The sequence below is a fragment of the Columba livia genome, chromosome 1 (genome assembly GCF_036013475.1).
Source record: "Columba livia isolate bColLiv1 breed racing homer chromosome 1, bColLiv1.pat.W.v2, whole genome shotgun sequence".
Lineage (NCBI taxonomy): Eukaryota > Metazoa > Chordata > Aves > Columbiformes > Columbidae > Columba > Columba livia.
Window position 1 is genome coordinate 148,019,888 of NC_088602.1, and position 16,497 is coordinate 148,036,384.

Here is a 16,497-nt window from a genome sequence, read left to right on the forward strand (position 1 = left end):
GGATAGACCATATGGCTTTCCAGTGGCTTCATGATCCCTGATGAAATGCTCTTTCCCAAAATGGCTTGGAGAGCCATAGAACACACCGTGGAAGATGCTTTTGTACAAGTAAGCATTCATTTAAGGAGATTAACCACCACACCATGAAACACAATCCAGCTTTTTTAGTAGACAGTACCATCACAGAAAAATTACACACATTTCCACTGTGCACATACACTTAATAGTATCTTCATGCATTACTAGCTGCTGCTGGGATGCTCATTACAGCACAAACCCAATTTTGACAACACAGGTCAACATTCTAGAAGTGTAGCTCAATAAAGCAAACTTTGTAATATAATTTAGGAGGAAAATGCAGGCCACACAGCATGCTGTGAGCAGCAGATTGGTGACATTTTTAACCTGCTTGATCTTTTGAAGGTTTTCCTTTCCAAGAGAGATAGCATTAAAGGTCTTGTGATAAAAGTAAAAGCTGCTTCAGAACAGGTTCTCCCAGGATTTCAGTCTTTTTAGGAATTCCGTCATAGCAAGACACCCATACCACACCTGTACAGACACAGAGACATTCTGCCTCACAAACTCATTGAAACTGCTGGCCCCATAACTCTTAATTCCAGGGCAATGCAAGATTCTAGGCTTAAACTGATAAGCCAGTACGATAAGAAAGTCCATCTAACAGACACTGGCAGGCAACAGCCCAAGGCAGATGTAAATTTTCCATCAAAACTGGGGGTCCAATCCAGACCACATCCCTTGCAACTGTGTTGCTTCTCCCTTGTAATCACTCTTACACTTTTGCAAGATACTTTTCCTCTGCCATGCAGTTGCCAAGGTGCAGGACCAAAACTGTCAGTCACAATGAAACTGCCCTTCACCTAAAGATCCCTGAAGATCTCAACTTCATTCTGCCTACTGGCAAGAAGATTAGGCAACTTGTGGTTTCCGTCAAAAACAAGTCACTACTTTGTCCCCTTAGGAACTGCTTTGCTACTCTTCAAAGGACTCTTCAGCAGAAAGTATTTGCTACATGATATATCTTACGCACAGTCACTGACAGAAGTTTCTGCTTGTGAACTCTGACACGTGTGCGAGACAAGAGAACCCTTTCCCACAGCTTAATGAAACTATTAGTAAACATATATCCTCCCTAAAGAGCTTGTTAGGAGCAATGCTAATCCTTTACAGCATCTCCAATAATGTGTACTGGTAGCCAGCACCAACTCCACTGTTGGTAATCTGTGGCTGAGGAACCAGCTTTGTAGGTAGAGTGCTCAGTGTCACTGTCAAAAGCCGATTCAGTGCCATAGATTCAGTGCCATAGATTCAGTGCCACACCTATTGGATTCTGTGTGGCAGGCAAACAGAATCAGAAGTGTCAGCAGTCAGCTGAAGCACTGCTTCAGCAACAGCTTCCTGCAGAATGGACTTCTGACCAACCTTGGCAAAGCTGGGTGCTTGGCTCAGTGGATGGATTCCTGCCTCAGCTGATCTCTGCTCAGTTCAGAATAATGGTTCTGTATACACCCATAGCTTTTGAATGAAGACAACTGATGTTCTTCATTTCCCCACACAAGTAATGAAGAACCTTTGGAACAGAGACCATATCAATTGTTTCTTTGATCCTACTGTATATCCTGTATCCTTGGGACCCAGTTTTCTTCTTCTCCATTTCAACTGTCAGATGAAAAGCACTGCAAATCCAGCAGGAAACCTGGGCCCAAGAACCAACCATCTTCTGTTGATGCAGTAAAGCCTATCACAGAAAGATCTCCAGGTGTAATCTTGAGAGGGAAATCATCCTCACAAGGCAATCAGTGTCAGTGTTCAATAAAATAATATAAGTCCTCTGAAAGTACAACTGATACATAAAGATTTTGCAAAGATCTGCCCTACATTGCTGCCAATATGGAGACGCTATCAAAGTGAAGGGAGACAAGAAGGATCTTTTTTTTTTGCTTCCACCTCTCCCCTTTTTTTAAAATGTTGGTAAAGACAAGAACAAACACAACAACAACAAACTTCTCCATGATGAGGAGAAAATCCTCATCATAAAAGCAGGAAACAAAATCTTGTCCTTTGTTTTGATCAATTACAAAAAGATGACAAAAGTTCTTATTGTGTTTCACCATACAGGCTTAATTATAAAGCCTTCATAAAGTTTCAATAGCAGGTCCAAATACAAATCTCAAGGCTGCAGGGATGTGATCCTTTTCCGAGTGCCCAAACACAAATCTTCATTCTTCTGAACTGACAACCAATGCAATCCAATTTTCCTTTTTTTTTTTTGTGGGGTAACACAAGCAGTGCCCATCAACTGACTTAATATGGTATATCCATATTATGTTCTTCTGCATCAGTTCTTTGGGTTCCCTCCCTTTACTTGGGAAGTATTCTTTAGAAATGAAATTTGCCTTAATCACGGATGCTGTGTATCCAACTGAAAGTGTTCATTAGCCTATAAAGAAGATTTTAATGAGACAGAAAGTAGAAGAGCAAACACTGAATCAAGAAACCTAAACATCATGCTGACATTTTTAAGACTCTCTTGACAGTCCTGCTAACAACAATTCCCCTGGCTTGGGTCTTCTTCCTTGGAAAGAAATCTTCTAGGTCATGGCACTGGTCATGTCATGCAGCATTAATTGTGTTGAATGCCTTGAACATGAAAATCATAATGAATCCATAATCATGCAGAACAGTTAATTTCCAAACTAATGTCACCTTCTTCCTATTGACTCCAAGGTATGGTCTGATTAAACTGCAACCAGAAAGAAAGAGGTGTTTCTCCAAATTATGGCTGCCAGAAAAATATAACTCAGCACTTTCAGCAACTTGAGGAGGCCGTTTGCCCAGGGAAACAGTGGAAGCAGAGGAAGCCAGTGAGATAAGTATCCCTATCTGCCTGTCTGTCACAAGGCATAGCTTTTCAAAGTGCATGGTTGAAAGAAAAACACTGTCAATGACAATGGGCCAAAACACACAAGAGGAAATAAAATTTGATACCTGCTGATTTTTCTGCTGTTGATCCCTATTCTGAAGCCCTCTGTGGCAGAAAACCTAAAATTTACTAAATTCACCATAATACAGGAATCTGCAAAGCAATGAATGTGAGAAGTTGGCAAGGAAAGCTACATTTCTCGTAGAGAGAAGGAAACCACAGTAAAGTCTCCTGTAACTGAAGAACACATAAAATTTCACATCTGAATAGCAAAATTGATAACCAATTTTACTATTTATACCAAGACAGAGCTTTAATACCATAGATGGTATGACACCTTTAACCTCATTGGTTGCAATAATTGCTTACATATTTTCCATTTCTTTATAACAGAAAAATCTAGAAATTCTGTAGGCGAAGTTTCTGCTAAAACATCCACTAACACCCTGGGAAGTTGAAACTAGTGTAAAAGGGTAGGGAAAATTTGACCAAGTCCTTTCGAAACATTAAACCGCACATCGTTACCAGAGGAAGATGTTGATTTTATTAATTAAAAATTAAATTATTTAAAATAATGGATTCACACAAGGTGTTGGAAAAGCACTGGTTTAGAAACAGGACAGTGCTAGCTGGTGTTGGGTGCAGGCAATGCATCGTATTTATAATCAGTTTCTTTACCTGTTTCCACTGGGGTATGGGACGGCCCTGCTCTCGTCTGCTGGATGGTTGGTTGTGAACACGTTCTTGATAAGGCAGGACAGGTTGCTGCATGCAGGTTGTAGGGAAAGTGGGACCAAGGAGGAAAGATAAAATAGTAAAGGACACTCAAAGAAAGCCAAAGAAATGTGATACAGAATAAGACAGACAAACATTTAAGGAAAAACAATGAGGTAGGCGATAATTCATTTAGCAAGTAAAATAGAAAACGGGGTGGGGGGGGACCAACCAAAAAAACACAACAAAAAATGGAAAACTATGCATATTTTCAAATCTTCTATTTATTTTCACTATTTCCTCAAATCACCCTGGTTATTCCAGTCAATATGTAGTGGCCAAGGAAACTTTTGACTGTTAAAGAGTGGGATAAATGTTACCATTTTGAGATTATGTTATACTATGACACTGATATGTAGTATAACATAGACATATTTGACCTAGCTTTAATGCAGCTAGGTCAGGTCCCACTCACAATCTGGCCACAGCAGCACAGAGCTTGTCATAAGCTATGAGAACAGGCTATGCAGCAGACCAAGAACTCAGGCACTTAAACCATGCTGAGCCTTATACTGTTGACATGGCACTGCCAGCAGCAGCCTGAAGTGACCCAGTCGAACTTCAAAGACAACTACCCTGCAGCTGCAGTAGTTCAGATACCACCCTGAATAACCAGCAGGCATCAGGAAGCCTCACTTGGAATGACACAAATATTGCAATTGTCAAGAAACTCCCAGGAATTTATCTGCTGTGCTTAGACACACACACATTATTTAACCACAGTTTACAAGAACAAACAGATATAACCTGAAAACATTCAAATCAGAAATTAAATGATTGTTCTTAAAAATTAGAAATGGGATGTTCCTGGAAAGCTTTTCAACAGCAATGGTAGTTATAAAAGAAACCAAATTGCTGGTGAGATGTTTTTGAAAGAGTTTACGTACCATAATACAGGCAGTAACAGGGAAATATACTTCCATTAGGAAGTTCTTCTCTATTCCATACTCCTAAATTGAAAATTTTTCTCTTTTGAGTAAGTTTTACTCTTCCCTAGGAGAGCCTTTGAAATTGAAGAGCACCACTAGCATCCAGTTTCATGGAATACATGTTATTATTCATTATTTTCCTCCATAATTCCAAAATAAAGTGTTTTATTACCCATCTCCTACCTGTCTTCGTAAGCTTGAGGACTGCACTGGCGCATTCTCCTCAAACTTGGCCAGTAGCTGGGTTGCCATAGACTTAACTTTGTTCTGATTCCCAATGGCAGCATCAATCCTCCTCTCTGTCAGGGCGCTCACCAGTGTGGGCCTTTCTTCTCTGTAGCTTCGTGGGATGTCCTCCTAACAATCACCGATATCAAAACTTAACACAATTCAATCAGATCATCTTTTCCTCTCTACCCCTTTGGTGTGATAACTTTCTAGCACTACAGAAAACAAAACCTATTAGCCTGCACTTGAAAGCTCATGTTTTAACTTCTTTGGCGTGTCATCAAAAGTTCTGTTAAACTTTACTTATCTTTTCAGCCTTATTTGATGCACTTACCTACCAAAGAGACCACAGGTGAAACACTCCCATGAATCCACAGACACAAAGGAAAGGCCTATCTTCAAACCTTCACTGACAACTCAAAGCACTAGATTTTAACTCACTTGTAACTATTTGGCTATAAACATTTCAAGTGAAGGACTGTCTCATGAGCCATACTAGAATTGTATGCTTTTTGCACTAATCAAAGCTAAAGTTTAAATATGAATAAAAATTCTGACAATACTGCACGACTTTACTAAATGAAAACTTTTTTCTTACTGTTCTCATCAAATCAAAGCAAACTGCAATAAAAATAGAATATGAGGGAATGGCAACATTTCATTTTTTGTGTACTATTCTTTCAGAAGCATCAGTAAAATATTTGCACTATAGCTACAAGAAAGCATAACCCCTGAAGAACAATTAATTTTTACATTAAAAAAATGCTGTATAAACCTTATCTAGATATAGAAAATTAAAGAACTGAAGTTGGAACAAGGAACCAATCACATGTTTTCCTCCCTGACACCTTCTTCTCTGTAATACTTACATCCTCAGATTGGCTGGTTTTTCTCCTCTTTCCTGCACCATCCAATTCCTTTTCTTTTTTGTCCTGAAAATGGAAGGAGGAGGAAAAATAAAAACAAAGATAAGGATCTTCATACCTTTCTGGCCTGAGATAAATGTCATCAGTACTTAAATAAGCTTTACAACACAACTGATTATTTCTCTGGGCTGATTCGCCATTTGTTTAAGGGATTCTTCCCTTCAAATTGGAAATTGTTCAGCACTTTCAGCTCACTGGGAACCAAGCAACCCATTATGTTCCAATACAAAATATACCTCCAAATACTACCACAAGGCTAGGATCTTAAGAGTGAAATATACCACTAATTGAGAGTACATATTACAGATGTAATTCTGCAGTTATAAACGTCATGCATTGTTCCATGCCAAGGGCTAACAAATGCATGGTCTTTTGTAAACACACAGCAGATACACCCTTACACGTACATTTTTAGTGCCACCTACTTGGGACAGCAGCCCAACAGACACAAGCGTTATCAGGACTGTGGATTCGATACCTTTGGAGTGCGTTTCCGAGAGATGCTTTGTCCCAGTTTACTGAGAAAAGAGATGGGCGATTTGGTACTGGCAATTAGGGCAGCTTTTTCTTCTGCATTCAGGTCCAGACTATCTGTTAGCAAAAACAGGTAGGACAAGAGAATGTCAAGAAATTACCTCTTTGGTACTATTATGAAATACACCACTGAAGGACTCACCGATTTTTTTTTTTTAAAGATAACACACTTTCTCTTAAATTCTCTGTACAAAATTATTGTAACAGTCAGAACTAATACCTTTCTCAGCTACTCTGCTTTTTTATTTTGCCAAAATAATTTCTCCTTTTAGGATATATAATCATTTAGAATAAATACTGTGTTTGTTTACTCTGTTTACTTTCACATTTAAAGAGCATCATGATCATCAGTACACTTAAAAAGCGTTCAGAGTTTTGGAAATAATACCTGATACACATTATATTTTTAAAAGGCTATTAAACACATTTTTTCCCACCAGAATGGTAGACTTGAATTAAAATAATCAATAATAAAGAAACAGCTATAACAACACTATTAATATTTAAAATAGACCATATTGATTTGTGTTAGACAATTACATCTTCCAGTTCTTATTAAAGAACTTTCATTCCTCAATGGCCTGAAGCTACTCTCACCATTCACGGATGGTAAACAGATATAAAACTTGGCCAGTGTTTCAGAATTACCTACTAAAAAACTACCAGCAAGGCATCTCACATTAACCAAGAGCCTAGAACTTTTGAGGACATTATTTTGAGAACATTATTCTGTATTAACTAATTTTCTTGCTCCTGATGTTGCTAATAGGGTCTTTGTCAGCACCAGTAAGAAGTCAACTTTTGTAATGTAAAATTTGTGAGTGACTAGTGTGAGCTTATGTAGAAGCAGCATGAAGATAACTGAAGCACACACGTGCACCTTGAAGCTGTCGTTAAATCTGAGGGACCTGCCCCAAAGTCCTTACCACTAGAGGGGATGGTGTCTTTGAACATCTCATAGAACTGTGTGAGGTACATCACCATCGACAGTTTATCTGGCTCTCCGACAGATGCCATTTCCTTTCCAGTCATAATAGGACATATTCCGAACTCTTTTTCAGCGATGTCAAAGGCCAGCTGGTTATTCTTCTCCACATTGTGCTCATCCAAAGAATCAAAGTCTCTGCAAAAGGCAGCAAGACAGCATGCACTGAATCAAGTAGAAACTGTTCTTCTGAGAGAACTCATAGACACATCTTTTTTTTCTCTGAAATCTGCCAAATTTGCCAGCAACCTTTTTGTATTGCAGGGTTGATGCTGCTTAATTATGGTAAACTTTGGCTCAAATGTATTCTTTTTTCATCTTCTGCTACTCTTCCAAACCCAGATTTTTCTTCTTAAAAACTATATTATCCTATGAAATACATCATCAATTCCTCCTTTTCTGGAAGACTGTATGGTTTTCCCCTACATCAAATCTTTTGTGTGCTTGAAACTAAATTAAGTCTTCATTTTCCTGACTGATCCATATTTTAGTTCTGTTAGCTTTTTCCAAGACTTGTAGAATTACATAAAAAGCTACAGCTTGTATAGAGTTATATAAACCATTCAAAAAGCTACCTGAACTCTCCGCAAGCTATATAACTATAAAACAGAGTACCTCAGGTTAACTCAAGTACACTAACAGAGAAGTAATTCAGTGCAAATGGAAGGGAATAACCAAGCAATTTTTCAGCATGCTTTACATTGGATTATGTCATTAAACACAGCTCTAGCATTTATTTTTTCTAATGTCCCTCTGGGAAGTTGAAGCCACTTCAGATTTCAATTAAAGTACCAGAGTCTTTGCTCCTGTTACTTCTTTCAGCCAGTGTTTTCCCATTCTAGAATGTAGGGACTGTTTTACTCGATATATCACGCAGGAGGATGCTTCTCTCATTTATCCAATCAGCATGTCAGTGTACAAACAGTAGCAATGTCCCTATTTAGACTGTGGGTCACTACTTCTAAAAAGAACAACCTAAAAGTCTTTAAAAATACTTACTGTTAAACCGAAGATTTATAAAGGGCTGTGTAGAGACTCAGTCATGAGAAATTTAATTGAAGCTATGAGCTATTCCTGACTAACTTCACAGATAAAAAAGCTGCCAGTCAATAATGCTTTCTAGTCAGTACCAATTTGAAGCTTAATTCTGTCAAATCATCCAGAAGGGAAAATGACAACACATTTAACATCATATTCATCAAGCTATTATGACCTTCCACTCCGCTGGTGAATCACCATACATTAGCTTCTAACAAGTTTAACTGAATTCATTTAAATTCATTTCTCCATAAGTCACAAATGTATTGCCTCAGTCTCCATACTATTAATTCCAAATATCAATAACATTCTACTCTTCCCAGTTATTCAATACAGCCAGTTACTCACATTAAGTCTGGACGGTATCTGTGGATAATGGCACACAAAGCTAGGCCGCTTTTCCATGACATTGTGAGATCTGTCACATTAACACCAGCATATCCATCAGTCTGCCTCTGGCACCAGCTGAGCAATTTACTAGACCGAGCTACAGACTCTGTAAAAAGTCATGGTTTTAAGTAGAAATGCACAACATCTCTTTCCCAATTTTAAATACAACATAAAAACCACAAACAAACAAAGAAAACCTTCACATAAACAGCAAGTTCCTTCTACAATAGGCAATACAGGACAGATTAAAAAAAAAATATATTATCATATCTATTTTAGATCCAAGAAAGGATTTTTAATTTGTTAAAAAGTAATTATCTAAGTTATAACTTGCCATGCTTTTCACTCTAGCCCTTGTATAAGAATCCCAGGAATTATAAAACAGTTGCAAAGGGTTGTTAGATATGATCAAAAGGATATACAGTAGCACAATACTCTCTAAAGCCCAGATACACTATTTCTAACGGAAGAATTACAAATGTACTTCTGCAACTTTTTCTTTTCTCTTGAAAGCTTTCCCTTAAAAGCATTGACCTGTTTTGACCTTGCCTTACTGCAAGATCTGACGAGATTACTGCCTAAAGGGACACAGTTGCAGGGCAAAGAACAAATCAAAAGACCACATCGCTATTCAGCAGTGAAAGGGAAGCTTAGCAGCAAAGTGCCATTCTGAGAGTCCCCAAACACTATCTGGACATCCAAAGGCAAGGTGTGCAAAAGGAAAAGTTCAACATACCCCTCAGGGTACAGGACAAGTAGACAGCTACTGAAATGCTTATCACAAGGCATCCAACTTTCAGAGTAATGCAAGTAAAGTGAGGTTTCATTTGGTTAAGCTAGAGATGAGATTAAAGGGAAGCATGGACGTGAAAGACTGCACAAGAGATATCCTCTGTTATGTTTGAAAGAATTCCGAGTTTACTGTTAGAGTGAATTCAGGCTGGGCTTCTGCCCTTTCAGTAAGGACTTTTTTACAGAACAAAGGAGGAAAAGAAATGCTTGTATAAGCAAATACTCTTAGAAATTTAACAGGATTATAAAGCAAGAGAAATTAGGCAAACAAAAATATATTTACAAGTTAATTAAAACTCGAAAAACTTGAAAATCAGACTGTTGACAATTACTGCATACATTTTCTAAACCAAAATATGCTGATTAAATACTACTCTACAGCCCTACAACTGCTGCATGCTTCCTGCACTGATCGAGCTCCAGAATTCCAAAAAGAACAGAACAGTAGCCAGGCTTACCATTCCGAGTCAGCTTTGGTGTCCTGGAGTTCACAAAGTTCTCCATTTCCAGGTGAATGTCTTTCAAGTCTCCTGTATTATACAAGTGGCGTACCTAAAATAACACAAAACAATTAAAAATTACCAACAAGCCATGGACTCCAGATCCACACAGAAAGAGATGCAGGACATGAAAAAGCCATCACAAGGCACAAGAGAGAAGACAAGTACACTCACATAGGAGAAATCTCTAGCCCAAGAACCCCAGAACAAGAAGGATCAGCTTGTCAGTGCTGACCAGTGTAGCTGACAGCTGCTGCACGGTGGATCCACCAAATTGTAATGACAAGCTGCTATACTGGATTATTACAAAGAAAATGCACATATACACACACACAAATGCATAAATTTCATGTATCATTACAGCATGGTTAAAACCATCAAAATAAAAAATTTCTAAAAAGGAATTTGCTAAAGTATGGAGGTCTATTCTTGTCTGATGTAGCTGCTTTTCACTGCTTCCTTGTTATACTGTCACATCAGATCACTATCTGTTCACAAACATTAGCGTAGCTTCACCTAAGGAAAGATAATGCAGATTACAAGCATTCAGAAGCACCATTTGTCCAGTTACCTGTTGTGGCCGCAAGAAGTTGACGTTGATATTGGGATACCGGGTGGCGGGATCAATGCTGTAATGGCTGAAGTTTTTACTCACATTCTCAGGGGTGGTTTGAGGCAGCAGCCTATAAATACTTTCCCTTGGGAAAATTAAAAAAAAAAATATATATATATTAGAAAAGAGCTTTGAGGTCTGTTTTGGTTGGTTTGGTTTAGATTTTCTTGGTTTCGTGGTGTTTTCGTTTTTTGTTGTGGTTTTTTGTTTTGTTTTGTTTTAAACATGCATCTATCCTGGAGAAATGAACATTCAGATCAGAAATCTAACCACTTCAGACACTGAATAGCTAAAATTCAGTCTAAATATATTAAAATCTGCAATTGAATATAACTCCAGATTTCAAAAGGAAGAAAAATCACACATTAAACATCACTGAAAGGGTTCCCCAGTACAGTAAAGACACTGAGACACTGGAGTGACTCAGGAAGAGTGCCACCAAGGGGACTGGTGCACGTGCCCTGTGAGGAGAGGCCAAGGGAACTGGGTTTGTTCAGTGTGCGGAACAGAAGGCTCAGGGAAGATCTTGCTGCTGTCTGCAAATGTCTAATGGAAAGGTGATGGAAGTCTGGTTCCAACTGCAACATTATTATCCTCAACACTTTTCAAATAAATGGAATTTCAAATATCTGTTCTGCCATTTATACCATTTTTAAAAATATACAATGGTTCCTGATGGTCACAAGCTGCATTTGCTTAAGTTTAAATGAGGTTCTATTAGCTGTTGCTTTTATTTACCCCATCTTTTAATTACCCGTGTTCTGATCTCTTAAGAGATCACCTTGAGGCACAAAAACAACACTCAACCAAAGACAATAAAAACATCAAGAACTCAGCACTCCAAGGAAACAACAGATGTTTGCCTTGTATGAAACCAAGTGACCAATTTAGGAGAAAAAGAAATAAAAGCAGGTCACAGCTTCCTTGGAAGAATATAATAAAATATGTTTGCAAGATAATAGGGATGGTAAGAATTTTTGTTTCTGGTACTTTTCAGGCACCTACAATTTCATCTGGTTTGCTACTGCAAGTCTGGTGACAGCCAGTCAGGCTCACTTTCTCCATGAAATACCAATAAGCATCAAAAAAAGACTCTTAATCTAATCTGCTTTTGAAACTGGGACCAAGAACAGCTGCAAGATCCTTTACTCCTCTATAAACGTACTTCAGCTTATCAGGCCCTTAAGGAATTTTTTCTTCAATTAAATTATACCCACAAGCATTCTCTAAAAACAGTGAGAATCTGTATCTCCCATTCTGTCCACACATTCATCCTAGAAGAAACTGGAATGAATTATGAGAAGCCAGAGGATTAGATTAGAACTGAAAGTGTATTCATTTTCTCTATTACCTCTCCGCAAGAACTTCCAAAGGACTAGCTCCGAGCGACCAACTTCGTACCATCCAAGCAGAGTCCATAGCAGCCAAAAATCCCCTGGCTATTCCAGTTCCCATTGGCCAAAATGGCTAATATTACGGTTTACAAAAAAAAGCAGAGAAAATAAAAGCATCAGTTAGGGAAAATTTTAAACAAATATCAAGAATATGTTCAGATGGTAATCTGCTGGGAAATTATAGCTCAGTAATTAGCTTAAAACTCTACTCCCGCTGTGCCAGAGGAAGCCAGATGTATGGTGAATGAGCTTCCACAAAGCCAATGTTCCTCTACTGCCAACAACAATTCATAGCCTGGAGTGCTTTAACAGCTTCTCTTCAAGATCATACTTTTTAACCAACTACAAAATGCTAGTTATTAACAGGCCTACAGTAGGTTCTGTAGAGAGTCTAACTGTCCGAATAAGAAGCAGATGTAGCTTCATAAAAATTTCTGCACAAATTTTCCTAAGCAAGATCGTTACCCTCCTAAATATTCTGTTTTCCCAACACTCCTACCCTTTCTTCAAACCTTACACTTCATTGCATAATAAACATCAGCTTGCCTTACAGTAACTCTCTTATAGGCCGTGCTTATCTCAGCAATGGGTGCAGTGGCTTGTGCTTCAATCCACTGTTTACACTTGACAGGTTTAAAACACAAACCTCTAAGAGACTGTCCCCAACCAGCGCCACGAGTAACTGGTGGCCATTCTGCTCTCGCACCAGGGCTGCGTTCTCCGATGCATACATGCAGGTGAAGTCAAACATGGCCACATCTGGCTGACCATAGTGATTGATGGCAAAGTCCAATGATGGCAGCTGCTGATTAGTGGAGAAATCAGCTGCTTCTCTGGCATAGTTTAGCAGAGCCTCCTGGTCCACATTCTCCCGTGACAGTAATAACTCTGTGTCAGCGTAATCCTGTCCAAAAGAGAAAAGTAAAAGTGAAATACTCAAATCCCCAAGTTTAAGACTGGTATTACAACAGTTGGCATTAAAACTCCTCCAAATCCACTGATACAGGTTCAACCTCTAATTTCTTTCACTCTTATCTGTGTTTATGCTTCCAAGAGAGAATCTGTACATCTTTTATTGCACACAGTAATCAGTCCTGCTAGCATCTCTGACTGTGAAAGGGCTATGAAACTTCTCAGCACTTCTTTTCACGCACTTCAGACAAAAGGCACAAGATCCTAAACATTATTTTTTCATTTGTGGCTAAACTACTTTGAAATCAGCTTCTGTCAGAATTGGATATAGGTAAATTTCCAATACTTTCTTCACTCCCTGCTTTTTCATTCCCATAAAATGAGGGAAGCTCCACTAAACTATCAGATGCTCTTTAAGTATATTTTATCTTAAAATGAATGAAATCCCCAAGTCCACAAAGGGATACAAATTTGGAGAGGACAGGTCTTCTGATGGCTCAAAATACTGCAGAGAGGCATTAACCACATATATTTGTGTTCTAAAATACATCTGTATGAAAACATTACATGGTGGAAGAAAAGCCTATTTCCCTTCTTTCAGCCTCCTGAAAGCAAATTGTCCTCAAAATCTTATTTTATAGAGAATATAGGAAAACTTAATACCCACATGCCGTATCACTCCTTTTTCCAACAAGCTCTGTTTTTTGGCTGTCATGACAAAGTAGTGTGTATCATCTTTGTAGTAGACAATGTTCTCCAAGTCAATACCTTGTGACAGAACAAAAGACATGTCAGTGAAGGAACAAGTTATGTGTAACACAAGAGCTCTATTCGAAGGAAAGCAAACTGAAACTATGCAGTTAGAAAGCCTCAGAGAGCACGCTAAGCAGTTTTCCCCCGTGCTTTTGATGACTTTAAAATACAAATCTTCAACAAAATGGCAAACAGCACATTTCATCTGCATATAGCTACCTCTTTTAAAAAACATATTTGTCATCACTCTAAGGTTTGCTTTCCGATGTGGAATGCAGGAAGCTGAACTCAGGATTCAGACTTTTCCTATTTAGGGCTCAGATTTCCTGAAAACCTTCAGGGACATACGTTCTCCACTTCTGAACAAAAATGACACACATCTGAATTATACGCATCTGCTTTGTACAGCTGTATAGAACAGCTGTAAAAATGAGGAAGTCAGACTTCAAAGAGAGACCTCAATGACTGACTTCCCTGCACAAGATGTTCATTTATTGACTAAACATGATTCCTGAGTTACGAAGTTGTAATAATAAAGACAAAGAGTTTTCACTGGAAATCTGGCAATTGCTGGCAAACCTGTGGCTTCTCGTAGATCCTGGAAGAACTTCTGGTTGAATATGAAGGCCACACCGCTGATCTCTTCTACTTTGGCTTCAGCTGTGGTGTTGCGATTGATAAAGTTTGCTGTGATAGCAATTGCTAGTTTACCACGGAACTCTTTTCGGCGAAACCCTATAGGAAGCAAAAAGTAGTAACATTGAAAAATGCAGTATACCTTCAGAGAAGGCTCAACATGCCATAGACAGGTGCTCCAAGAAAACAAAAAGAAGGAATGGATCCGACGAATTACAAACTCCTTCACAGAGAAAGCAATGATTGCTTCATCAGAAAAAGGAAAGCCCTGATTTAGGGAAAAGCTTCCCTCTCTTTCTTACCTCTTCCAAAATCTGCAACTTGAATCAAAAATATTAAGACAGAATTCTCTACTGCACAGAATTATATTCACCCATTCAATTCCTGCTCCCAAAAGTATGAGCTACAACAGTACTCAACTAAAGAAAAAATGTAGGAAAAATTATCCAGGTGGAAACATTCAATGCCATTGCTAGTGCATAAGAAGGAGAAAAAGACAACCCATGTGTCTTTGATACAAATGCATTTTTATATGGACTTTTAACTACCCTTTCACTAGTCAAATGTCCTTCCAGATTTTGATTGGGATGTTGAAGGCCATTATAATTCTAACTAATTTAAGAATAAATTCTATTTGAAAGTCAATTATGGATACATTGTTACCTTCTAGGGTGTTCCTCCTGCCGTCTCCTCCAATGATTACTTCAAACTCATATTCAGATACTGGATGGGTTTTTGGGTGGACCAATGCACGCCAACCTATTCCTGTTAATAAACTCAGAGTTAATGACAAAATCAACTGTGGTGATAACCGAACAAATACATAAAACCACTTCTAACTATCTACAGTCCCTTCCTCACACGGCCAGGAAAGACAGACTGCAGGACAGCTATACTGTTGACAAGGCTGTTGCTAATTTGCACAGCCACTCTGTGTGAATCAGAGGCAGAGACAGCTCTGATAAACCCCCCTGACCACTACACCTTTAAGGATCACTCCAACCTTTATACCTTCTCTACTATCTATTCAATTAATGGGATGCCAAAAAACAAGTAAGCCATCATCTACCACGGCTATCAGAGAAGAGGTTTCACAAAGATACAAAAAGCTTAACAAGGATCAGGCACTGATACAAATATCCTTAGTGAATGCAAAGAATGGGGTTGTTTTAAAAAGATATCTTCTAAGTGTAATAAGCTTAAATATTTTAGGAGCAATTACAATCGACTGTGTCTTGGTCTATTTCTGTGTGGCACTTCAGGTGATCCTGTTTTATACAGCAAATAACGTGGATTTGTCACTAGAAAGAATAAACCCTATTAAAAATTCAAAAAGTGTATTAATAATTACTCTCATTAATGAAGCATGAGGAAAGGGCCTAGAGTCATAAGCAGGGTTAAGGACCAGGAGTCTCCGTATCCTACCACAACTTCCCCTTTTTCTACTACCGTCTCAATGCTACTTGCTTTCATTCTCCTGATCTTCTGGAGGGTAAACAAGCCCCTGAAATTCCACATTCACATGGATCTCTATTCCCAAGATCAAGGCAACCTTCAAAAGGATAAGCTGGAGCTGACGGATACCTACAAAAAAAGCAGATGATAAAGAAATAAAACAAAAAGAGCACAAGTGCACATATATATCCGTGTGACATTACTGACAAACTGATTTAAAGGCCAGCTGCTACCTTCTTTTTCCCACTGTGTTCCCAGCACTTCATCCAGGCGCCACTGGTGTGCAATATCATGGAATGCTGAGGAATTTCTATATAGCTGAAACACCAGCCATTTTCAAAGAATAAAAAGTTGTTTGGTTTTTTTTTAATGTTTCAGTCCCCAAAGTAGCAACAAGGGCAACAACCAGAACATACACTGCAGGAGAGGGAGGGAAGAGTGCACAAGCAGGACTGCACTTTTGTCACAGGTGGCAACTAGCCATTTGATCAGTCCCAGTGTAATACTGAACTGCAACTTCATCTTAATGCCTTTGGGCGCAGTGAGTTCCTCACCACCTCCTTCCTCTTCAGTTAACGTAGGTAGCGGGTAGGAAAATGACAGCATGCAAACTCTATAAATTTGAAGGAAGACAACTTACTGTCATATTTCACATACTGAAATGAAAAAGTGCTCCACATAAGCACTAGATTTCAGC

The 16,497-nt window shown here is 38.6% G+C and overlaps 1 protein-coding gene across 25 annotated transcripts in view; it reads right to left on the reverse strand.

Annotated features, from left to right (window-relative positions):
- The window catches only part of MICAL3 (microtubule associated monooxygenase, calponin and LIM domain containing 3), a 187,381-nt gene that overhangs the window by 86,876 nt on the left and 84,008 nt on the right, over window positions 1-16,497 (reverse strand). For 22 of the 25 annotated variants that reach the window (XM_065036621.1, XM_065036730.1, XM_065036593.1 and 19 more), the window contains 14 exons: window positions 15,813-15,929; window positions 15,009-15,110; window positions 14,289-14,444; window positions 13,624-13,724; window positions 12,691-12,948; window positions 12,002-12,117; window positions 10,609-10,735; window positions 9,996-10,089; window positions 8,704-8,851; window positions 7,259-7,455; window positions 6,277-6,389; window positions 5,742-5,804; window positions 4,828-5,001; window positions 3,620-3,706 (listed from right to left, as the gene is read on the reverse strand). In XM_065036621.1, coding sequence (XP_064892693.1) covers window positions 3,620-3,706; window positions 4,828-5,001; window positions 5,742-5,804; window positions 6,277-6,389; window positions 7,259-7,455; window positions 8,704-8,851; window positions 9,996-10,089; window positions 10,609-10,735; window positions 12,002-12,117; window positions 12,691-12,948; window positions 13,624-13,724; window positions 14,289-14,444; window positions 15,009-15,110; window positions 15,813-15,929 — 1,853 coding nt within the window. The remainder of the gene's footprint in view (window positions 1-3,619; window positions 3,707-4,827; window positions 5,002-5,741; window positions 5,805-6,276; window positions 6,390-7,258; window positions 7,456-8,703; window positions 8,852-9,995; window positions 10,090-10,608; window positions 10,736-12,001; window positions 12,118-12,690; window positions 12,949-13,623; window positions 13,725-14,288; window positions 14,445-15,008; window positions 15,111-15,812; window positions 15,930-16,497) is intronic. The other 3 variants (XM_065036758.1, XM_065036741.1, XM_065036778.1) reach the window with 1 other exon arrangement.